This window comes from Camelus dromedarius, chromosome 1, assembly GCF_036321535.1.
Source record: "Camelus dromedarius isolate mCamDro1 chromosome 1, mCamDro1.pat, whole genome shotgun sequence".
Classification (NCBI taxonomy): Eukaryota; Metazoa; Chordata; class Mammalia; order Artiodactyla; family Camelidae; genus Camelus; species Camelus dromedarius.
The window spans coordinates 118,810,814-118,835,436 of record NC_087436.1 but is presented as its reverse complement, the minus strand read 5'-3'; the positions used below and the strand labels follow the sequence as shown (position 1 = coordinate 118,835,436).

The following is a 24,623-nucleotide window of genomic DNA, read 5'->3' as shown; positions in this document are numbered from 1 at the left end:
AGCCTGGAGTGGTTTCCCCATCAATGCTTCTCCCCTGGGCTCACTCGGTGTTTGCCAAGGTCACCGCGGAGCCGATGATCAATAGCAGGTCAATAACTGTCCTCAGCACCTGGGTCCTGGAGGACTTTCCATTTGGAGCACAAATAGCTCCCAAGTTTCTCTCCTGGCTTCCATGGGTGAGGGTTGCCAAGACTCCCAGCGAGTTAAGAGGAAGGAGGATGGGGGGATGGGGGGTGAGGGACTCGCAGGCCAGGCACCGGGGAGGGGGTGCCCTCGCCCTAACCTGGCAGAGGGGTCGTGAAGAACACGGTATTTGTTTTGAAAAGGGAGACTTGGGAAGGGTTTTGTGGATATGCCGCTTCTGATGCTGGGAGCTGTTTCTCATTCTACGTGGTGTGATTGGGATGGCCGAGACAGTGGTAAGACACCAGGGCTGAGGGGCTTCACCCATGTGCTCCTCCTGTAAGTGCTTGTGGTTGACTTTGTGACATTACTTATCTTTATTGCAATTCTTATCTAACTACATTTTTCTTGATGCCCAAAGGATACCGACCACCAGATCCGAGACAAGCTCTTCTATCAAGTTGAGCACTTCTAATTGCCTTTTGTATCCAAACATTACATGTTTATGTTGGAAAATCTGGAGAAGACAGATGTAGAAGAGATTAAAAGTCCCTTACTTCCCCAGTCCTCCGAGAATGGTGGGGACAAAGGCCCACAGTGCGGTCGGTTCTGTTATCCCAGCAAGTGGGCTGGTCTCTGACCCAGCAGACAAGTCCGAGAAAGGCCAGTGTGCAAGCGTGGGAAGAGCCCGCAGTTGACCTGGGGAGACAGGTCTGTCTCACCTGGTGCTGACGAAGCAGGCCCTCGGCACATGCTCCAGTGACGCCCCTTGGCGCAGCCTTTCAGGGGACAGTTGGGCGATGCCTCCCCGCAGCTGAGCCGCCACTCCCTGGGGGCGTGTGTGCACTAAGGAGTATGTGGGAGGGTGTCTGATAACAGCCCCTCCCCGCAGAGAGAACGGCGAAGAACAGCAGGGAACCACCTGGATGTCCAGTTGAAGAACTGGTGTTCATGTGTGCTCTGCTCCCTCCGTTTTCTTTCTCTCTTTGTGTGTATGAGACAGTTCTCTTAAAAAACTAGGGCAGCATTTTACATGCTGTTCCCATTACTTAGTAAACACACTGCATTGGTTTCCTACGGCTGCTGTGTGAGGGAACCACAGACTGGGCGGCTGAAACGATGGAAATCATTCTCTCCACGTTCTGGAGTCTGGAAGTCTGAGGCAGCGACGGAGGGTCTGTTCCAGACTTCTTCCCCAGCTTCTGGGGTGTGATAGCCATTCTTGGGGTTCCTTGGCTTATAGAGGTGTCCCTGACCTCTGCCTCACCGTCCCTCGGGGTTCTCCCCGTGTGAGCCTCTTTATGAGGGCACCAGTCGTACTGGACAAGGGCCCGCCCTGATGACCTCCTCCTCTTACCTCCAGATGAGGTCACATTCTGGGGTCCTGGGGGGTTGAGACTTCAACATGTAGATTTTTTTCAGAAGGGAAAGGAATTTAACCGCTAACATGTATCAAGAACATTTTTCAGTGTTATCTGACACGGTAGTTTTCTATGCTTTTTAGCTGGGATGAAACCCTTTGAATAAATGAAATTTGAAGCCCATGTGAAACCCTCAAACACAGGTTAAAGTTGGGGAGGGGGCATGGTGCCCAGACCTCAGAGGAGTCCAGAAGAAAGCAGGGCTGCTGGCCTTTGCTGTTGTATGTGTATGTGTGTATGTGTGCACACATGTGTGTGTGTGTCAGAGTATTAATTATTAACATTAACTACTGGAACAGTTAATAATTAATTGTCCCCACTGTTCCCAGAGGGTTGGGGAAATAAGTGATTTTTTAATCTCATCTTTGTCTTCAAATTTTCCACAATGAATATGTAACACTTATTAATTAATCATTTATACTCATTAATATTAACAATAATTAATAGATACTTATTAAACATTCATAATAATAATAAAATCATGACTTAATTAACAAGTTAATGCAACTCATGCTGTACTCACAACAACCCAACCCCATGAGGTTTTTCAAAATTGTCAATCGTTTCCTCTCAAATAGTTGCATTTCCTACAATTACAAATTAGGGAATGCCTTTGAGCATCTTTGAATTTGACCAATGGTGCTGTTGCAAAATACATTTTAATTGACTATACTAGGGTTTTTGTACAAAATAGTCATGATAGCCATGGAAGATTATACCTTAATCTCTGAGAACTGTTCTTAAGTTTAAGTGTGTAAGGAATAGTTTTAACGAAAGAAGATATATTGTCCCAGGATCCTTACTAAGAGCAAGCAGAGGGTATTTAAACTGATCTAGCAGTGGAACTAGGTGGGAATATCGGGATCTTTAGTTTCATCACCACTTAGGTCCCACTGAGTGTTGTGAATTCCTGTGGTCGCATCATCTGTTCCGAGAAGCGATTCTGCCCTGGCTCTGTGTCGTCTCACTCATTGACTTAGAAAGTGCCCTTCAAAGGACCCTGTTCACTGCTGCACTTTTCAATGAATTAAAATTTATTTCTGTTAAAAAAATTTTTTTTCTCATTTTTCCCAGTGGAGAAACTGAAGCCAGAGAGGGCAGGTAACCTCCCCAGAGACACACAGCTAATGAACAGCATCAAGATTCTAGCTCAGTCTGATGCCAGAGCCGGCCCTTGAGAACCCTCCACTCCACTGCCTTTCTGAGGCTCTAGGATGTTAAGTTCCATCAGTGAAGTGTAGGTGAGGAAGGGTGTATATGTAGTGAGCATGAACAAACTGTTGGGTTTTCTTCTGTATCACTTAGTGTTACTTTGTGTGTCCATCTTTCATTTTAACCTGGGTTTCTGGGCACCCCTGTTTCTATCTGTGTTCAGTTGCAGATAACAGAAGCCACTCAGTTGGGTTCCTTTTTTTCCTGTCTCTGCATAATGTTTTTTATTTTTATTTTTTTAATTGAAGTATAGTTGATTTACAATGTTGTGTTAGTTTATGGTGTACAGCAGTGTGATTCAAGTATACATATGTATATTCTTTTTCATATTCTTTTTGTTATAAGATAGTGCAAGCTATTGAGCATAGTTCCCTGTGCTATACAGTATGACCTTATTGTTTATCTATTTCATGTATAGTAGTTTGTATCTGCCAATCTCGAACTCCTAATTTATCCCTCCCTGCTCCTTTCCCCTTTGGTGACCATAAATTTGTTTTCTATGTCTGTGAGTCTGTTTCTATTTTGTAAATAAGTTCATTTGTGTCATTTTTTTAGATTCCACATATAAGTGATATCATACGGTATTTGTCTTTCTCTGACTTACCTCACTTAGTGTGATAATCCCTAGGTTTATCCACGTTGCTGCAAATGGCATTGTGTCATTTTTTATGGCTGTGTAATATTCCATTGTATATATACACCACATCTTCTTTATCCAGTCATCAGTTGATGGACATTTAGGTTCCTTCATGTCTTGGCTACTATAAATAGTGCAGCTGTGAACATTGGGGTGCCTGTACATTTTCGAGCTAGAGTTTTCTTTGGGTACATGTGTTGGGCTCCTTTAAACAGATGAGTATAGCATCCCCTTTATACAGAGGGGGAGCAGGTACTGACGACATGCTTGGAAGGTGGAAGAGCAGGGTCTCAGCTGGGCCTCAGGGTGCCACCCCTAGTTGCCCTCTCTGACGCTTGGGGATCAGAAGCACTGTCCCAGGGCCACAGCTGCAAGCAGGGATGGTAGCCAAACCCCAGGAGCCTTGGAGCATCCTACATCTGCCGGGTCCAGCAAATGGACACCTGGCATCAGCATCCAGCTGCCCGTTCATCCTGGGGTCAAACGTTGTGTGAATGAATGATTGAATGAATTGAACAAACGATGGATTGTGAGTCCTGTGTGACAGCCTAGCCCTGAGGGAGCTGAGAAGTGTGAATTTCAGCTTAGTTGGTGGTGGCACGTTTGTCCCCCTGCGGCGTCATCACCTCAGGGTATGAGAGAGTATGAATGGACCTTGAAAGAACGTTTTGAAGAGCTCCTTTCTCAAATCTTGGAGTAAATCACTGATGTCCCAGGAGCAAAGGATTTGGGCGGTTCCTGTTTGACAGCGCGTGCCCCCTTTTAAGGGGCTGGAGCAGGTGTGATGCAGTGACAAGTCCACAGGGCCAAGCCTTGTGCATTCCCTGAATCCCGGTGAAGATATAAGAAGTGCAGCCTACAGCCGCTCTGACCAGTGATAACAAAGCTCTGTCTCTCAGCCTCTTCAGTGCAGCAGAGCTGGGTGCGCCCCACGGGACAGGCACTGAGAACATGTGCAAAGCATCTGTCCGCTCACGTGGCGGAGGTGGGGCTGCACGGGCTGTGTTCCAGGGCGCAGGGTGTGTTCCAGGCAAGGCCTTGAGCACCTCCTCCCTCTGAAAGTGTGGGGGCGGGTGGGAGGTGGTGGTGGGGAGACGCTGTTATTCCCCCTCCCCCGGGGAGAGGTGGAGGGGCCACCCCGTGGGAGCAAAGGAGGCCTGGAGGGGGCAGGCTGCAGAGTCAGGCCGGGTCGGATCTCAGCTCTGTACTTCACCTTCTCGAGCCTCAGTTTCCTCCTCTGAAAACGGGCGTCGACTGAGTTCTGTGAGCTTGTTGTGGGGACTCAATACAAACCTGTTTAAATGCCTGGTATCTGCTGAGTATCTTCATGAATGGTCACTGTCATTTGGTTTCTGCAGGCTGTGCTCAAGAGCTTTCTGGGTGCAGCCAGGAGCCGCTGCCATGTGGGTTCCGGTCAGCTGGCCAGAGTGGAGGGGGAGCAGACCTGACTTGTTTGTTTCCTGGGCTGGCCATTTCTTGGAAATCTAGAGTCTTTCCCTTAGTTTCAATGTTAACAAGTGCTAAACACCATCAAAAGTAAGGAATAGCAAGCAAGAAAGGGCTAAGTGGAGGGTGGGGGAGGGACAGCCGGGGCCGTTTCTGGCTGTGTGAGCCTGGGCAGTGGCTCGGCCTCTCTGTGCCCCAGCTGTTTCATGTACAAAGTACGCCAGACGAGCCTCCCTCTCAAGACCTTGAGAGGGTTAATGAGATGACTCTGTGCAGACAGTTCGAACATTCTGTTAGGTCCCTAACTGGGGCTTCCCTCATTCCTGCTCCCAGAGGGAGACGTTACCCCTCGGGTGCTGACATAGGACCTTTCAGGAGTGCTTAACTGTTCTCCTGGTTATGATTTGGGTTTAACAGATCAAAATATAGGTTCGTAGATGCCTCTTGGAAGGCAGAGCACTTCTGTTAAGTGTTGAAGGGATGGTCCATTCATTGTGTAATTTCCCCCTCCCACCGTTTCTTAATTCCCACGACACGAGGGGGAATCTGACATCATCTGACGTCTAACATCACCACGGCGTTAGAGGTTAGTCTGCAAACGTCTGTGAGAATTTCCGTGAGATCTAGCAGTTGTGTTGAGCAGCGCTTTGGGGAGCAGCCAGTGGACCGGGCTCTCAAAGGTTTGTGTCCAAGTCCAGGCAGGCTGTGGCTCTCAGAGCCACATGTTCTCTCTCGTGTAAGTGGGGCCATGAATGATTCTCAGGGGGCTTGATGGTTGATGCGGTGGTATCAGGGGAACTAGGTTATTTTACTCTGTGTTTGCAGTGGCATTTTTGTTAAGGATGGGCCGGGCTGCGCCTGGGAGGTATCCATCCCTGACATGGGGTGGGTCAGCCCTAGTAGCATCCCACGGCTTGAGGGGAGGGGAGGAGTGGGTCCCAAGGACACTAAGCTGCCCTGCCCCAGCCCCACAGACTCCAAACAGATGGGTCCTACGTCTTGCAGCTCGGTCTGCCCAGGTCCCGCTGTCCTGCTGGGGCAGCTCGGATGTTGCTTCCATCACCAAGCCCCCAGCCGGAAGCCATCTCTTCTGTCTCCGGGTGTCCCCAGCAGGTTATCCCTCATTACCGTTTTCTGATTTGGGCTGTGATTGTTTATGGACACGTCACCCTTCCCTGCCAGACCTGAAGGTCCGGCGGGAGAGGGGATAAGGTTTATCTCTCTGCCCCCAGGCCTTGTGCCGCACCTGGCATTGTTTGTATGCGTGAAGGAAGGCACTGCAGTGTCCCTCGTGTGCACGTGTGAACACCCGTTTCACAGGCACCTGCCAGCTGCTTTTCCCTGGGCCAGGCACTGAGTCAGGCTCTCAGGAGGCTGAGACTAATGCCAAGTCCTCACTGCCACAGAGTGCCCCCTGTGGTGGGGGACATAGTGCCAAGATGGGGCGGTCAGGGCTGTGAAGAAGGGAAGCCAGGTGTACTATGGATGTGCAGAGGAAGCCCCCCCTCAGTCTGGGGATAGGATGTGGAAACAAAACCTTTACATTTATGAGTATCCGAAGCCTAACAAAGAAGTTGTGAGCAGAGTGACTGTCCCATTCTTCGGGGAGATACTGGTGGTGGTGGGGAGCGGGGCTGAGGTCTGCTGTGAAATATTCAGGTACTCACGCTGAGAAGAATTCCTGCTTAGCTAACTTCAAAATTCGAATCGGCATGGGCTTTGTCTTTGTGATTTAATTTAGATCATCAGTATGATTTTTGTGTTATTTGGGGCCACGTTACTTTATAGTGTGCTTCTTGAGTATCGATTTTATAATGCAGCTTGTATCTTGGTGGATGTATTACAGAGCTCTTTAATTCAGAAGTGGTGAGTTGTGCCTTTTTGGTTGTAGGTCAGAGATTGTGTCAACACAGAGATGAACAGTGGCTGGGCGTGAACTTGAGCTTTCTTTTCCTTTAGTTGACTATGAATACGCAGAAGTTGGCTCGCTTTGTGCATTTGAATCTTGAAGGTCATTGTTTTCTTGTAGACGACCTGTAGTTGGGCCACACTGACAATCTCTGCCTTTTAATTGGTGCATTTAGACCATTGATACATATTTTTAATTCAGGTGTAATTGACATAAACATTGTAATAGTTTCAAGTGGGCAGCAAATGATTCAATATTTATGTATGTTGCAAAATGATCACCACAGTAAGTCCAGTTATCAATGGTGACCAGGCATAATGATAAAAGTTAGTTTTCTTGTGATGAGAACTTTGAGAGCCACTCCATTAGCAACTTTCAAATATGCGACACAGTATTGTTTACCACAGTCACCGTGCTGTACACTACAGCTCTTAGACCTTTGATGACCAAAGTGATCATTGATGTAGTTGGATTAGCATCTGCCGTATCTGTTGCTGTTTTCCATCTTTTGACCATTTGTTACTGTTTTTGTCTTCTACCCTCTGATTTCTGTGGCTTTAATGGAGTATTTATATGTTGCCATTTTTTTCTCTCCTTTCTGAGTAGGTCAGTTGTATTTCTTTAAAAAAATTTTAGTGGTCACCCTAGAGTTTGCCATACACATTTACAACTAACCCGAGTCCACTTTCAAATAACACCACGTTGCTTCGTGTGTAATGTAAGACCCTTATACCCAAGTATTCCTATTTCCTCCCTCCTGTTCCTTGTAAATTGCTGTCATTCATTTCATTTATCCAGAAGCTATAATCACAGAATATTTATTGCTTTTATCATTTTGAACATTGTTATCTGTTAGATCAATTAAGAATAAGAAAAATAAAAGTTTTAATTTTACCTTTATTTATTCCTTATCCAGCACTCTTCCTTTCTTTATGTAGATCTGTTTCTGACCTATGTCATTTTCCTTCTCTTGGAAGAACTTACTTTAACATTTTTTGCAAGGCTGGCCTACTGGTGACAAGTGTCTTCAGCTTTTGTTTGTTTGAGTTAGTCTTTATTTCTCCTTCATTTTGAAGGGAAATTTTGCAGGGTACAGAGTTTTAGGTTGGAGATTTTTTTCTTCCAGTGATTTAAATATTTCACTCCATTCTCTTCCAGTTTGTGTGGCTTCTGAAGAAAAGTCTGATATAATTCTTATCCCTGCTCCTCTATTTGTAAGATTTTTTTCCTCTGGCTCCTTTCAAGATTTTTCTTTTATCTTTGATTTTCTGAAGCTTTATTGCGATATGCCTGGGTGTGGATCTTCGGGCATGTACTCTGTGTGTTCGCTGAGCTTCCCAGATCTGTGGTTTAGTATCATAATTTTCAGAAATACGCAGACATTACTGCTTCAAATATTTCTTCTCTTCCTTTCGCTTCCTCTCTTCTCCTATTATGCATGTATTACACCTTTTGTAATTATCCCACAGTTCTGGCATATCCTATTCTGTTTATTTCAGTGGTTTTTTTTTTTTAATTTTGCTGTTCGTCTGGAAAGTTGTATCAATATGTCTTTAAACTGGCTGATTCCTCAGCCATGTCCAGTGTACTGATGAGCCCATCAAAGGCATTCTTCATTTCTGTTACAATGCTTTTGATCTCCAGCATTTTTTTTTTGTTTGTTTGGCCCTTTCTTAGAATTTCCATCTCGGCTTACATTAGCATCTATTCTTGCATGTTGTCTGCTTTTTCCATCTGTGCCCTTAGCATATTGATCATAGTTATTTTAAAGTCTTAGTCTGATAATTCCAACATCACTGCCATATCATAGTCTGGTTCTGATGCTTGCTGCCTCTTCAAACTGGGTTTTTTTGCCATCCAGTTTGCCTGGTAGGTTGTTTGTTTGTTTGTTTTTCCTGTTGTTGTTGTTGTTGTTACTGAAAGCTGGGCAAGGAGTATTTGGCAAAAGGAACCTGAACTGGTTCCCACAGAGGCTTCTGCTCTTGGGTTTCTGCTCTGGTAACGTATTAGTCTCTGTATCTGCCTGTCTGGGAGTGGTTGGCCCTGTGACCTCAGTTCTCTGATGGATATAAAAAGAAGTTGTGATTTTCAGTTTGTTCAGCTTTTTTCTTGTTGTGTGGATGAGAGTGATGATTCCCAAGTTCCTTGCGCACCAGACCAGAAACTGGAAATTTGATTTCATTCTTTCTGTGTTCTCCTTCCCTCCTTTCTTCCCTCCTACTCTTCCTTCCTCCCCTGTTCTTTTCTTCCATCTTTCTTCCCTGCCTTCCTCCTGTGTAGGGCATTTTATTGGGCAAGACTTTGCCAAAGTGGCTACGGGGCAGGTAGCTGCACAGTATGGCCCTAATCGGGTTTCTCTGGGGTTTTTTTGGGCGGTGGCATCCATGAGTTCAGATATGTGCTCTGTGGGTCTTTGACCATGAGTCCTGGTGCTCCAAGTCTGTCGAATTCAGAGAGGCCTCCCTGCCCTGATCTTGGCTGTACTTTACTTCTGTGGGACATAGCAAGATGGACCTGCTAGGACCAGGTGACAAAGGCTGTACAAAGATTCCTGGGCCCTCCTGCGCCATCGAAGTTGGTTTCCTCACAGCGTCTAGCTCTTACTTATGTCAGCTGCAGCCCTCCGCATGGTCTTGACTTCAGAGGTGACCAGGTTTATTCTATGACTGGGGTGACAATGACCAGTGACAATGGCAGGTGATGCTGCCAGCAAAAGGAGAGTGTTCTGACCTCCTAATACTTTTCTGGGGATTGAAAAGTGATGGTTCCTGGAGAAATCCCACTCTCCCCTTCTTACAGCTGTTTTAAGGTATAAAGGACATACGGTGATACTGAAAAGAACAAAGGAGCAGGAGTCTGAGAGGAGGGAGCTTTGGGCAGAAGAGGCCGTCAGCATCCCGAGGGCAGAGTGGGGTGCAGCTACTTGATATTGTGGTCCCGAGCCCAGCACGGTGCCTGCACGTAGGAAGCGAGTGGTGAGCTTGTACTGAACAAACAAGGGAGTGATGCCTCCAACTGGCCGAGCTCCTCTCTGCACTGAGCTTTGTTACCCAAGGGCAAGGCCAAGGTCCTTGATGCTTGTACCCTGCCATTTTACCAAGGGCCATGTTTGACTATGTGGGGAGTGGGGACAGCTGCATCTCTGTGTACACACACACACACACACACACGCACGCACACACGCACACGGCAGTTCTTATGAAATGACACTTATCTTCGTGGTTCGGGGATTATTTTTTTACCAAGGACCCAAGAGTCCTATGTCCCTTGAAGGATCCCTTGTGTCCTTCCGCCTGAACGTTGTAACTGTGTGACGCTTTCACAGCTGAGCAGGCATCCAGGAGGGGTCCTGATGTGGCCAAGCACCTGTGCTGGGTGGGCATTTTGCCTGGTACTGGACAGCCAAGTGAATAAGATGGTTTCAGAAGAACTGATGCTCCAGCCGGGCAGGTGGGCAAGGAGACACAGCAACAGGGCGAGATGGTACAGGGACCTCGCCAGCCATCCGCGGCCATGTCGGGACTTGCCCCTGAGGGCCACAGCAGCTTGACATGTTATTGCTATTTTGATTATTTTCTGGGCACGGATGCTATGCATGCTGACTTGCTTCAGGAGGCTTCCTCTTGCAGCCTTGGGTGGGTGGCCGGGTTCGGAGGGGCAGGGAGACTGTTTTGAAGGCCCCTGGGCTGCAGGTGGCAGGATGCAGGGAACGGGAAGGACTGCAGAGGGGGTCTGGCAGCTGGTGCCGTGGGGCTGGGCGCTGCCTGAGCGTCCCCTGCCAGGCCCTGCATTCTCTGCCCTGCTGCCCCCAGGACACAGCACATGCCTCCTTTTTGCTCCGCTTACCCCCTTCCTTCCAGAACAAATAGCTTTTCAGCGAACCTAGTGATGTGGCTTTTTAGTGTGTGTGTGTGTGTGTGTGTGTATCTGAGCCTCAGTTTCCCCATCTCTAAATCAGGAAGACAACCTTGGTCCTGCCTGCCCCTGGGGTTGCTCTGTGGCTTGGCCAGGGTGACATGGGCCACCGTGGCAGCTAGTGGACGGGAGTCGGATGGGGCTTGCCTGTGGTGACGCGGGCAGCTCTGGACCCCTCCGAGCCCGGTTGCCTTCGTGGAGGGTAGGCGTGATGGTGCCGTCAGCGTGCGGGCCTGCTGTGAACCCACCGCCTCCGAGCCTGCCGATTCTCTGCTTCCTTCTGTTGTTGGCAACTGGAACTTTGAAGCCCCAGGCCTTCCGAGGAGCCTTCCCAAGACGCCCAGGACCTCTCTCTGGGAATTCTGATATTCAGGCTGGAGAGGCAGGTCTGTGCATCTCAGAAATGCTTCCCCTGGACATTTGGGGTTTTCCTGTCCTCGTCGGAGCTGCCGAGCTGGTGTGTGTGGTGTGTATGATGTGCGCGGTGTTTGGGGGGGTGTTGATGTGTGGTGTTTGGTGTGTGTGTGGTGGTGTGTGTCAGCTTGGGCTGCTGTAACATAATTCTATAGAACGCGTGCTTTAGACAGCAGACACTTACTTCTCACAGTTTCGCAGGCTAGAAGTCCGAGATCAGGTTTTCACACGCGCCCTCTTCCTGGCTTGTAGACGGCTGCCTTCTTGCTGAGTCCTCACAAGGCAGAGACTGTAAAGGCATTAATCTCATGGGGGCTCCACCCTCGTGATCTGATTACTCCCAAAGGCCCACCTCCTATTCCCATTGTAGTGGACATTAGGATTTCAACACACGAATTCTGGGGAGACACGAACCTTCAGTCCTTGGCAGTATGTGTGTGGTGTTTGCTATGTGTGTGTGCTTGTTTCTCTGTGGTGTATGTGTGTGGTGTGTGTATTGTGTGTTTCTGTATGATGTGTGTATATGCTGGGGGGGTGTTTGTGTATATGTGTCTGTGTTTCTCTGCTTATGTGTGTGGCTTGTGGGTTGGGTGTGTGTTTCCGTATAATGTGTGCATTGTTGGGGGGGTGTTTGTGTGGGGTGTGTGATGTATGTAGAACAGAGTCTGCCCTTCTCCCCATCACAAGAGGGGCCCTCAGATGTTTGTTGGGTACAGAATGTACAGCTTGACCTGGAGAAGGAGTCAGCACACCCTAGGGCCCCATGGCGGTGGAGTCCACAGCTGGGAGAGTTGGCAGCAAGCGACCTGCATCTCAACTCAGCAGGAATGCGTGGCTCTGCGCGCAGGGAGGGGCTCGGGGGGTCTTGGCCCCTGGTGGCCCCTGAGATGGGAGAGTCCTGGTGAGGGGGTCAGCCAGCCCAGGCGGGGGCGCCACCTGCTGATGAGTGACGTCATCAGCCCGGCCGTGGGAGCTGAGGGCACCTCAGTGAGCTGCAGCCTGGCCCGTGGTGTCTGCGTCAGGTGGTACCTGCCCCATGGCCTCTGAAGCGCCAGGTAAGCTCTGCTGACCATCCCGTGGGGTCAGGGGAGCAGAGTTCTCCTCTACTCTCTGGGCCCCTACACCCTCTGTGACCCCAGACTGGCTTCTGACCTGCCTGGGCCTCAGTTTCCCCGTCTGTAAAATGAGTCTGTCCCCTGTGGCCATCCCACCCTGCTGTCCTCCTAGTTCTGGAGGTGGGCGAGGCGATGGTCGCCGAGTGCCATCCCGGTGAGGTGAGGACTACAAGGGCACCCTTACCTTGCCTGTGGGGCCAAAGAGGGTTCCTGGAAGAGGTGTGGCCCAAGTCGAGTCCTGAGGACAGTTAGGAGGTGGCTGGAGATAGTCCCATCGGTGAGACACGTGCTGAGGACTGCATGGGACAGCAGGCCTGGCTCACAGGGGCCACCACTGGCTCCGGCTAGCTGTGGGGCTAGGCTCAGGACAGAGGGCACTGTCCCCTGCAGGCTGTCCCCTGAAAGAGCGGGGAAGGCCATCCCACTGCTGCTGGGGCCTGGGTGGGGCAGCGTGCAGGCCAGGGGACAGGGGAGGCCACAGTCAGGCAGGACGGGGTGAAGGCTGGCCAGAGCCGTGGCAAGAGGGGACTCCTCTGAGAACTGGTGGGAGGGGACAAGGCTTGGTGGCCGGACACTGAGGGTCGGCAGCCCTGGGGCTAATGTGAGGATTGAGCTGCCACCCAGAGAGCTCAGAACAGGGCCCGGGGTGCCAAGCACTCCCAGATGTGCTGGGGCTGGTGGCTGTTCTGTTGTCATCATTTCTAAGATCCTTCAGCACTGGGCTTCTGGGATCTGTAATGGGATGCAGGGGCCCCAGAAGCCTGGCTGCCGGCGGCCTGCTCCAGGATCAGCGGTGGTGCCAGCCCTGCTCCCACACACTGCCGTGTGCACGGTCCGCTCCGCTTCATGGCTGAAAAGTCCGGGGTGAGGAGAGCAGGGCTGGGGCCCCGCCTTGCCGTGGTTGGCAGCAGGGCTGGGATGGGTGATGGAGCCCTCCTCCTCATTATGGGTCCTCTCTGCAGCCCTTCACCCCTGAGCCCAGAATCTGTGTTAGGAAAACCTAACTCAGTTGACTTGATTTATTACATCTTAGGATCCTTTTTTTTTTTAACTCCCACTGACTATTTTGTACCAACACAGTATATATAAGAGTCTGGACAGCAAGCACCTTATTAATTTGCTGTCATTGGAGAATGAGGTGTCCTAAGAATGTTACTATTTTAGGGGTCACAGTCTTTTTAAGTGTTAAGGGAATTATTATTTTACTCTCCATGTTTGTTTTGGTGGGGGTGTGGTGGAAAATCTTTGCTTTCTAGAAAGATCTTTGCTGTCTTTTCAATTCTCCTGTCTGTGTGTTTGCCTTTTGCAGAATGCTGTCTGCCAGGTTTGTATTTGCCTTCTGCTCTGGGCTGGGAGAGCGGACAGCTCTGTTCGCTAGCACTGTGTGTAAATCACGAGCCAGCAGGCTCTGAGGGAAGGACAGGAGACTTGCCTAGGGTGTGGGGGGAACTGATTACTGATGTTAAATGCAGCAGGGGAAGAAGCAGGGCTCGGTGCTGAGAAGCTGGTGATCTTAAGTCATTTGACAACTGCTGCGTGTGTCCCCTGAGCGTTTTTCCCTTCATGGACCCAGCATTTTCGTTTCCTGTGGTGGCCATACAGAACTCCCTAAAACTGAGTGACTTCAAACAACAGAAATTTACTCTCTCATGGTTCTGGAGGCTGAAAGCCCCAAAGCAAAGTGTCGGCGGGGCCACATGCGCTCTGGAGGCTCTGGGAGAGGAGCCTTCTCCTCGCTTTGGGTCGTTGTCAGCGTTCTCGGCTTCTTGGGCTGCAGCCGCCTCACCCGTCTCCCCGCCCTCTTCACATGGCCTTCCCTTCCTCTGTGTGTCTCCTACAAGGGCATGTGTCATTGAATTGAAGGCTCACCCGAATCCCAAATGTCTCATCTCAAGATCTTTAACTTGCTTACATCTGCAAAGACCCTTTTCCCAGGTAAGGGCGCAGGTTCCAGGGAATAGTATGTGAACATATCTTTTGGGGACCACCATTCATTCAGGCCAGTATAGCCATCATCAGCCAAAAGCTGACCGGTATTGCCCGGGACCTGCTGCCCAACCAAAGCTCTGACCCCGCCTCCTTTAGCCTGAGTCCAGTGTCCTAACCCTTTTGCTTGCTTCTAGAACCTTGTCACCAAGAAGCTTTGCTTTAATGAGGGCTGAGAGTTCTGTAGCCACCAGACAAGGCCTTGGTGCTCAGTACTTTGGCTGATAATGGTGATAATGGTTGTGTCAAGGTGAGAGTGAGCCGGACTCAGGCCGAGTCTGGCATATGGTTCAGTCTCGGCAAATGCCCCCCTCCCGAGGGCGTGTCCTGTTGGCTCAGCCCCTGACACATCTCTCACTCAGATCCACCTGTCTCCGGCCATCTCCTGGCCGTGTCTCGTTTGTCTGCAGCCTGAATGCACTTTAGACAATGCAGTGGCAGTAGCAAGGTCTATGTGGTGCTTCCTGTGTGCCGGGCTGTCTCGAAAGGGTAGAGCTGTCATCATCCGCATTTTAGAGATAGGGAAGCCCAGGGCAGAGCCCGCCAGGAGCCTCCCGGCACTCTCGCAGTCCTGCTTAACTCCGTCTAGGGCCAGCAGAACCTCTCACTCTTGGCGTGATGCTCTGTGTCGCCATCGTGAATGTCTGAGGGGTTTTAGAACCGAGACACTTGTATTTCCATTTTGCACTGGGCAGCAGATTCCGTAGCTGGTCTTGACTCTGTCCATGGTCTGCAGGCCCCATGTGGTCTAGCAGTTTCTTCCACTTATCTCCCTGCATTGATTATTTGGGTGATATTCGATAGAATTTCAAATACCCTGTTTACTATTTCTTTACAGCGCCAATCATGATCCAGTTATTTTATGTATTCATTTCCATATTTGTCTCCCTGGCTAGAAAGTTCCATGGTGGCCGGGACCTTGCCTGGTCCTCCGTTGCACCCCAGAGCTAGCACGGGGCCAGTGCTGAGTGTTACTCTGGGGCGCTCCTTCTGGGCTCTGACTCCCCCTCCCGCTGGGGCGCCGAGCAGCGGCATCTCCTTGCTGAGACTGTGGGGCTACTTTGTCAACACTGGGCTGTACCACGGGCTTAGGGGGCCACCGTGAGCTCTAAACAAAAAGCCCCAGCACAGAACGGCCGCCAAGCTCATCTCAGGTAGGAGAGTGGCCTGCTGTTGTTCCCATGGGCGGGGCCTGTGCAGAGGTCAGAGGCTGATGGTAGGGAAGCTATGTGGCCTCTGAGCCTCGGGCCGAATCGGCCGTGGGTGTGCCCCTGGTGAGGAGGCCAAGTTTGACTTGGCCCAGAACTTTGGGTACCTTCCCAAAAAGCCTGGCCAAAGGGGCCTTGGGTCCAGCTGGTCCAGGGGGTCTGATAGAAATGCGGAGTCTGGGACTGGCCCCCGAGGCTTTGCCAGCCACTGCTCTCATGGCCCCCCGAACATTCCTGGGTTTCCGCTCCCATTCCTCCCATTCCTCATCCTGGCTGTGGCTGGTCGCCATCCCAGGGCCTCACTGAGGAGTGGTCCGTCCGCTGCCTGTATCCAGCCTGCTGTGCTGCCTCGGGCAGGTGCTTTACGTCCTTGAGGCCCAGCACCTCATCTGATACCCTCTCCTCCTAAGCGTCTTCAGCAACCATGGGAGGGGCTGCCAGGGAAGGAAACGGGCCTGCAGGTTATTCTCAGGCCGCTGAGAAACTGTGACAGTGTGATGCCAAGTGGGCTGTGCCCTGATACCATGGCTTCCAGTGGTACCCAGGCCCAGCACGGGTCACCTTGACCTTCTTGAAGATAATTGGAGGCTGGCATTGCTCCTCCTAATAAACTCAGCTTTGTTTTGTTTGGCGAGTGTCTTCATTGGGCCAGGCACCTTGCAAAGCACTTTGAATTCCAGGCCCTATGAAGTCAGTGCTGTGGGTCCCATTAAACAGATGTAAAAACTGAGTCCTAGAGAAGAAGTTCAGTGACTTGCCCAGGACCACCCAGGTGAGGAAGTGTGAGCTGAGATTCAACCCCAGGTCTGCCTCACTCTGAAGGATGGCCCTTTGATGGGGTGACAAGGGCGTCCTGCAGGACGGTCAGCTGTGTCCTGGGGGCGTGGCCCGTGACCTTTTCTCTCGGAGAAGCATCTTTCCCTTACAGGCAGCCCAGAGACAGTCGGGGAGCTGGAGCTGCGTCTGTGCCTGGAGGGGCAGCTGGCCACAATAGCTTCTTTCTCATCTCTTTCCCAGCTAGAGCCAGGTGTTTTTCTGAAACTTGCTCACTCACCTTCCTTTAAGAAAAATGGCATTTTTTTTTTCTGTAAAGCAGTGATAGAAATAGAAAACTTGATTTACCTGAAAGAGTATAAAGAGGAAAATAAGTATCACCTGTGGTTGGCTGTACCACTCAGGCCCCTGCTAACATCTGAGAGGCGAGGGGACCTTGTCCTCACCTCTGTGTCCCCAGCAGGTGCTCAAAACGTTGTGACCAAATGAAAAGGGGGAACAAAGGGAGTTCAGAAAACTGAGCTCACAAATCATGTTTGTGCTTTGACTCTGCCTTTTCTTCTCCACGTGGAGTTTGCTGCCACGGCTTTGACGCGATTTACTTAACCCGTCCCTTCGGGCCGAGCATTTGTTGTTGAGAGAACATCCGAGCGTTTATACAGAGGCCGGGGCTGATTTCTGAGAACGGCTGCTGCTGTAAAAGCAGGCAGGTCAGAAGAGAGAGGAATGAATTCTGAATTGTGCTCTAATCAGTCAAATCCAAGCAAATGGAGTTCAGACTTCTCTGAAGATGGAATGCACCTTGCTGGAATTGATCGATGGGGATGTTGATTGCCCCTGAATAATCCTTCATGGCGGGCAGAGAAACTGCATTCTCTCCTGTTCCAGAGGAGTGTTACTGGCTTTCATTATTGCCTTCCCAAATTTCTAGTCGGACAGACATCCCCAGGGCTAGCAGGTCACGCTGGACTTAAGTTCATGGCCCTTGCATGCTTGCAGCTCATCGGATGTGCTGGCGTTGACCAAACCCTGCCCTGCTCCCTGTCCCACACTTCCCCGCCTGGGTCCCTACTCCCACCCTGCAAAGCAGCTCCCACTGAGGCCACTGACCCCACGTTCCTGAATCCAGTGGCTGCTCTTCAGTCTGTCTTGACCTCTCAGGAGCTGCCCCAGTCGACTCCTTCCTCCTTCTAGAAACTCTTTCTTCTCTTAGCTTCCCGGGTTCTCTGTCTTCTCCTTCTACTTACAGGCTGGTTTATGGTTTTCCTTGCTGATTTTGTGTCTTCTCCCCTCCACTCTGGAATTCTCTCTTGTTTTCCTCACTCTGCATCCTCTCCCAAGGCAAATAATCCCAGCACTGCTTTCTAGCTGTGTGGCCTTAGGTAGCTTACTTAACCTCTCTGTACCTCGATTTCCTCATCACCTCTTGTCAACCAGCACAACCATACGAGGCAGGTGCTGGTGCCCAGTGTTAGAGACAAGCATACTGAGGCACGCCGAGGTTAAGCACCTCTCCAGGTGCTGCAAGGATTGTATACTCCCTGGCTCTCACTGGGGGACTCAGCACTTCATGGGTGCCTCGTAACTGTCTGTTGTCATTCCCTCATTCTCACACTCACTCAACAGTGTTTACAGAGTGCCTCCTGCATACTGGGCCCTGTTCCAGGCACGGGGGACATAGCTAGGAACTCAACAGACACAGGCCCTGCTTGCTTGAAACTCACATCCTGGTGTAGGGGAAACAGACATGAAATAAGTAAATGTGCGTTTGTCTTATGGAAAGCAGTAAGAAGGCAGAGCAAGGGGGAAGGGGGACCAGATCAGACTTACAGCGCAGTGCAGCCTGGGGTTAGCTGAGCTCAGGGCTGGGGGCTGGGGGCTGGGGGCTGGGTTCAGTCCTGGCTCACCACCTCCTGCTGTGGGCCCTGACCCAGGTACTACTGTTTCCTCTTTTTGGCTGTGTGACCATCACCGGTGCTTAACCTCGGCGTGCCTCAGTATGCTTGTCTCTAACACTGGGCACCAGCACCTGCCTCGTATGGTTGTGCTGGTTGACAAGAGGTGACAGAGCTGTGGCGTCCAGTACACAGTGCTACTGGCCGTCACTCGGGCCTGATTTTAATGGCGTTAGCTTTGCCACTGTGCAGGGTGGGAGGGCAGCCCTACCACATGGAAGATCTGGGGTGCCTCAGGGGAATGTGGGTGCTAGAGGGGTCGTTAGCTTATCAGGGCACCCCACTGGCCAGGTGACCAGCTTTGGCCTGGCCAGGCGGGCACAGAGGCCTGAAGGACTGCAGGATGCTGTGCCTGGCTGTCAACCCCTCCAGGGGCCTTCCCTCCTCCCCCAGGCTGGCCTGGGCGCCTCTGCTGGGCCCAAAGCTAGCAGCTCAGGGTGAACCGTTCTGTACTAGTCCCCAGGGAGGGGAAAAGGGAGGAAACCCTGACCTTTATGGAGTCTAAAAGCCCAGTTTTCAGGGTGTGGTCCTTGGACCCTGCTCCAGACTCATCTAGGTGTGCAGATGGGACACCCAGATTCCCCAGCACCCCCACACCCACACGCTGAGCTTTGAGCTCTGTGCTCCCCCAGGGACCTTCCTTTTGAAACAAGCGCCCCAGTGACTGGGCTCATGGACGTTTGCAGACTGGTCTATGGTTGCTTAGGTGGTGTAGTCTCATCTTGATGAGGGCAGGACTGGACTGGACGGAGCCACTCAGTGAGGAGTGGTCACCTGGCAGCCTCTCCTGGGAGCTAGTGAGACGTGTAAATCCGATTCCGAGGTGTGGGCCCCTGGACTCCACCTTAGCAGGCTTCCAAGCGATTCTGATGCAGCCCCCGTTGGAGAAGCATTAGGTCATCCTTAGAGTGAGCGGTGCCTGGCTTGGGGAGGGGGCCGCAGCAGATGCTGACCGCCATTGTGTTTGAGTGCCCCAAGCAGGGGGACACCAGCCCCTGTCTCTGCTGACCTGGCTTCCTTCCTCCCCCAGGGTCCCAAGTGATGGTGGTTTACACGGAGGCGGAGCTGAGCCCTGCGAGACTGGTTAGCACGGTGGAGGAGCTGGTAGCGGCACCTGCTGGCTGGTGGGCGTGAACCCGGGATCTCAGCGTCTCAACTGAGGGGAAGCATGTCTAAGAAAGGCCGGAGCAAGGGCGAGAAGCCCGAGATGGAGGTGGACGCCGTGCAAATGGCAAACGAGGAGCTGCGGGCCAAGCTGACCAGCATTCAGATCGAATTCCAGCAGGAAAAGAGCAAGGTGGGAGGGGTGCGGGCCTCGGGCTCAGATAGGGGTGGGCTGTCACTTCCCGGTGGGCAGATTGTCCCTGGGGTGTGAGTGGACGGTGTGTTCCGGGGCTGGGGTGGGCTTGGGCGGGCTTGGGCACTGCATCTCTCTGGGCCCCAGCCTGCCCCTCGTTAAAATGGGTATTACATCAGCGGCGGTACAGATACAGGTACGTCCTGAACCCCCCACCCCGCCTGGTTCTGATCTTGGACCATCCACTTCACCCTCGGGGATGTAATCTCCCTCATCTGCAAGACGGGATCCTGATAGTACCACCTGATGGGCCTGCGCTCAGGAGTGAGGACGTCAGTACGTGTACATGGACGGTTTTGCTTTCGGCGGGCAGGTGTGAGCTTTGGTCAGTCCAGGGCCTGGTTGGGTGCCAATCAAAATGCACGCATCATGGGCAGCCAATCGCAGGAGAGGAGCCCAGCCTTTAATCGTGCAGACCTGGCTTCAAACCTCACCTTGGCCCCTGACTGGCTTCACGATCTTGGATCAGTGACATAAAGTCTCTGAATCTCTACTTTCTCACCCGTAACGTAGCACTATAATAACTGCCCAGTTTAAGTTTGTTGTAAAGATCTTAGGTAATGGATACCAAAAAAGGCTGTTGACGTCTGGTGCCTTGTTGTTGGTGTGGTTCTGACCGGGGTGCTTTTGAGGGAAAAGCAGGTGGGGTGGTGGGTGCTCTGTGAGCTCAGAGAGGATCCATGTGAGGAGAGAAGGGGGTGGTGCAGGAGGCTTGCTTCCTCATGGCCCGGCTGAGGCTCTGACCTGGCTGGGGAGGAGGAGGTTATACCCCGAGCCCTGCAGGTGCCCTCCGGCCCTGCCCACAGCACCTGGTGGAGGGAGGGACTGCGCGCGGGATTGCGGCCCGTGTCTGGTGAGTGCTAGGACTCTGGCAGCAGCTGCAGTGCTGAGTGGGGTCCAGCTCCCCAGTGGGGAGAGGGCTGGGGCTTTTGGCCTTGGCTCTGACCCTAGCTCAAGAGACCACACAGAGAGCAGAGGCCGAGTCCTCTATCTGGGGCAATGAAGGCTGGACTCTTGGAGCCTGGGGACAGATGTGCCCGCTCCTATCCCCAGACACTCAGAATTCCAGGCCTAGTGCAGCCAGTGTCTTTCAGCACAGCTACACCCCTTGCCCAGCTCAGGAAGGATTCACCTGCCAGGATCCCCTGGGGTTGTCAGCTGCACAGCTGGGCCTGGAGGAGCCCACCAGGCAGTAGTGACAGCAGCTGTGGTTATGAGGGGAAGCCACACAGCCAGCATCATTCATCTCCACACACCCCCCCATTACCTAACTCGCCTTGAGGTCTTTGGGCAAGCCAGATAAGCGGCCTTATAGCTCAGTTTCCCCATCTGTTAATGTGTCTGCCTCCCTAGGTTGTCTAAGGAACGAGTGAGACAGTCACATACAGGGCCTGGGTACCTCCCGTCCCCTGCAGTCACTCCGCAGTTGGCCGACATTTATGTGTCTGCTGCGCGGGCTGCCCCAGGTGCCTTAGAGGGCCTCCTGACCCTTGCAGCGACCTGTGAGGTCAGATGTGGCTTTTCCCACTTTACAGGTGAGCAAACTGAGGGTGGGAAAGGAGAGGCAACTTACCCGGAGGATCACCTTGCTGGGGCCACCGTAACAAAGTACCATAGCCTGTGGGCTTCAACAACTGAGATTTATTTCCTCCCAGTCCCGGAGGCTGGAAGTCCGAAATCAAGGTGTCGGCAGGCCTGGTTCCTGCTGAGGCCTCTCTGCTGGGCTTGCAGACGGCCGTCTTCTCCCTGTGTGCTCACACGGTCTTCTCTGTGTGTGTGTGGTCCTCATCTCGTGTTAAAAAGGCACCAGTTTTATTGGATCAGGGCCCACCCTCATGATCTCATTTAGCTTAATGACCTTTTTTAAGACTCTCTCTCCAAACAGTCACACTCTGAGGTTCTGGGGTTTGGGACTTCCACATAGGAATCTGGGGCAGGGGGGACACGATTCAGCCCATAACAGCAGGTCAGCACAGTTGTAGGTGTTGACGGGGGGTTGGAAGCCAGGCCTGAGGGAACCCCAGCCTATGCTTCCGTGTCCCCAAGCGCCTCCTGCCTCCACGTGCCCTCGCTGCCCGTTTTCTCAATCCAGCCACCCCATGGTCCTTCTGGTGGGCTCCTCCAGGTCACCACTGGAATAGTTTCTGTTCTTGGAGAATTCAGCAATGTGCTTATTGGCTGGTATGAGAAACATAAACTTTCCAGTTGCATTATGCTCTCATATTATCTGTGGTCGATGCTGCATTTGCAGTGTTGTTACTTTAGCAGAGGAACCTTGTTGAACACTGTAGAATGAGGGGATGTGGGGAAGGTACCTGTTGGTTGATCCATACATACACTGAACCCCCTGCACCTGTGCTCCAGGCCTGGGCTGGGTGTTTGGAGGTGACTAAGGCAGGCTGGGGACCCAGATGCTCAGGGAGCTAGCCAGACGACAGTACTTGGAATGTTACACCAGAGATTTTAGGAAGCCATGCAATGCGAGAGGGGCCTGAGAAGGCTTTGCAGAAGGGTATTGGAACCGGCTCTGAAGGATTTCCCTAGCTAGCGAGAAAGGGAGCAGGGTTCACACCATCCCAAGGGTACAGCATCCTCAGTGCCAATCAGGGTGCCAAGGCCACTGGGGCAGAGTCCCTGACTTGTTGAGGCCCACAGTCTGGCGTGTTTCGGGGCAGAGAGGGCAGTGGTCAGCACAGGGGCCCAAGCTAAGCTGAGCGTTCCAGCTACTGCCCATCACCCACCAGCTGGGGATTCATCTGTTCTTGCAGTGACCAGCCCACGCTGCTCTGCAGCTACACTGGGCCAGGGACTAGCATGGCTACAGAAATGAGTTGGGTCCCATCCTGCCCTCCACGGGCTGCTGGTGGGTGGGCCAGGAGGGTTGGAATTTGGGTGTAATCTGTGTGGTTAATGGAGAAAATCACGTGGGGCTTCAGGAGCCCAGTGGAGGCCCTGACCCAGTCGAGGAAGGCTTCTGGGCCCTCCCGGGGAACAGAGGGAGGGTGAAGGCCCAGGGACCAGGCAGAGGGAGCAGCTCGTATAGGAGCCGGGCCCCCCTGGGGAAGGCAGGTGCTCATGGCTGAGGTGGTGGATGCTGTCATTCCTTATTTACAAACCTGCCAGCCCCTTCCTCCTCTCATTCTTTGCTTCACTCAGTCCACAGCTAATTATTGAGCACCTCCTGTGTGCCATACTCTGCCCCAGAAACTGTGCTGCTCTGGAGATCCAGTCCTCCTCCCGGAGCTTGTCGCCAAGAGGGGGAGTAGGGAGCGTTCAAATGCCGGGACATTAACGTGTAATATCTATTCTGTAGTGAAAAGTGCCAAGAAAGTAAAGCAGGAGAAGCAAGTGGAGAGCAGTGGGGCTGGAGTAGGGGTGGCTCTTTTGGGGGGTGGCCGGCAGCAAAGAGGTGCTGAATGGAGTGGGGAGGGCAGACCCTGCAGAGAGACCTGGCTGCGAGCGTTCCAGGCAGAGGGATTAGCTCGGGAACAGGCCTGGCGGTGGGAAGGCGTATGTGTGTCTGAGGTGCAGCAGGTAGCGGCGTGGCCCCAGCCGAGCGGTCTGAGAGGAGGACCGGAGAGCCGTCAGCCGGGGTCAGTCCTGCGGGCTGGGGAGGACAGGCTTGTGTGCTGAATGCCACAAAGCTCTTGAGGATTTCCTTTTTCGTTGCTTTCTTTTGTATTTTTTTATTTACATCAATATGAATACTTGTTTTATACTCCGGATTATAACCCAAAACTACTTTATTTTGTTGCTCCAGTGGTTCTAGCTTTGGCTGCTGAGATCTCTTTCAGTTGGCTCCTGGGTCCTTTTGACATGTTCCATCATTGTGGCATTTATTATTAATTTATTCTTGCGCACATCCTTGCTTTCTGGCACTGTAAGATGCTCCAGGCTCATCTTGTATATCGCCTGCCCCAGTCCTAGAGCCAATCATTTCTGTAAGGAATTCTTTCCTTTTATTGGAGAATGGTGTTTAGAAGCCAATACCTGGGCACTGGGTGTGCTCAACACTGCTGGAATGGCTTTGCTTCTAGGCTGAGCTGACAGAGCAAGGATGTGTATATAAGCTGTGTATATACACATATCTAAAATATTTCTGAATGTCACATCTGTGTCTATATTCAGTTAAACATGTATTCTTACTAATGTCCCCAGTGCTAATCCAGTACCGCCTGGATCCTCTGGCCTCCTCCCCTTGCTGATCTGTGTCCTCCCTCCAGTGAGAGCCTGACCCCACCATCCACTATCCACATAGTTAGTTATTCAACACTCCACTTATACAGTGGCTTCAGAATAGTTAACCTGCACCCCGTGGATTGGAAGGGCAGTGGAGGGAAGCCATCTAGTGTGTGCTTTCTGAGGCCTGTGCTGGCTGCCAAGGAGGACTAAGGGGTAAGTAGGGTGGAGGTGAGCATGGCGATTATCAGTGAGGAGGTGACTGCCGTAGTCTGGCAGAGGGCGGCTGCTGCCAGCTTGGACCAGGGTGGTCACAGAGAGCAGAGACAAGTGGTTAAGGCCTGGAAACAAAGACCTAGCACTGATGGATCGGATGAGGAGCCGTGGAAAGAGCCCAGTGGAGGCTGATTTCGCTATACCTGTTGGGGCAGTTGGTGATGCTGGCTCTGATGAGTTCCCCACGCCAGTCCCCTCCCAGTTAGGTGCGTTCCCTTTCTCTGTCATTTTGCTCTTGCTGCAAGCTAAGGCACGGCTGGCAGGGCCCCTCTCTCTTGCTGGACCTCTGGACTTGGGGAGCAGCTTGGAGGCATCTGGTGAGTTAAATGCCACATGACCTTTGTAGACCTGCTCAGCTCAATGGAGTAAGGAGGGGGTTGGGGTTCTGTGCACACCAGGAGCTGCCCCAGCCTCGCTGTGCTGCACTTGGGTCACGGCGCCCGGGCTCAGTCCTCGGCTTTTCTGGGCAGAGCTGGTGGGACTCAGCAGCCGATCCACTGTTAGCATCCCTGCCCTACACACCGGGTTGCCTGGCCTATCTCAGCTGGCCCCCTCTGCCCCTCCCAGGGACAGGCCCAGCCTCTCTCAGGCTGCCCTGAACACACCTTGGGCCCCCTGTCCACAACCTTCCCTCCTTTACTACCTGTGACCAAACCTCCCTTTTTCTGCTCACCGACTTTCAGCTTCCCTCCCCCA

At 52.0% G+C, this 24,623-nt stretch overlaps 1 protein-coding gene across 2 annotated transcripts in view; it reads left to right on the top strand.

Moving 5' to 3' along the window:
• Window positions 1-24,623, top strand: part of JAKMIP1 (janus kinase and microtubule interacting protein 1) — a 125,824-nt gene that overhangs the window by 49,743 nt on the left and 51,458 nt on the right. For both annotated transcript variants that reach the window (XM_064488211.1, XM_031437641.2), the window contains exon 2: window positions 19,146-19,412. In XM_064488211.1, coding sequence (XP_064344281.1) covers window positions 19,284-19,412 — 129 coding nt within the window. In that variant the 5' untranslated portion in view covers window positions 19,146-19,283. The remainder of the gene's footprint in view (window positions 1-19,145; window positions 19,413-24,623) is intronic.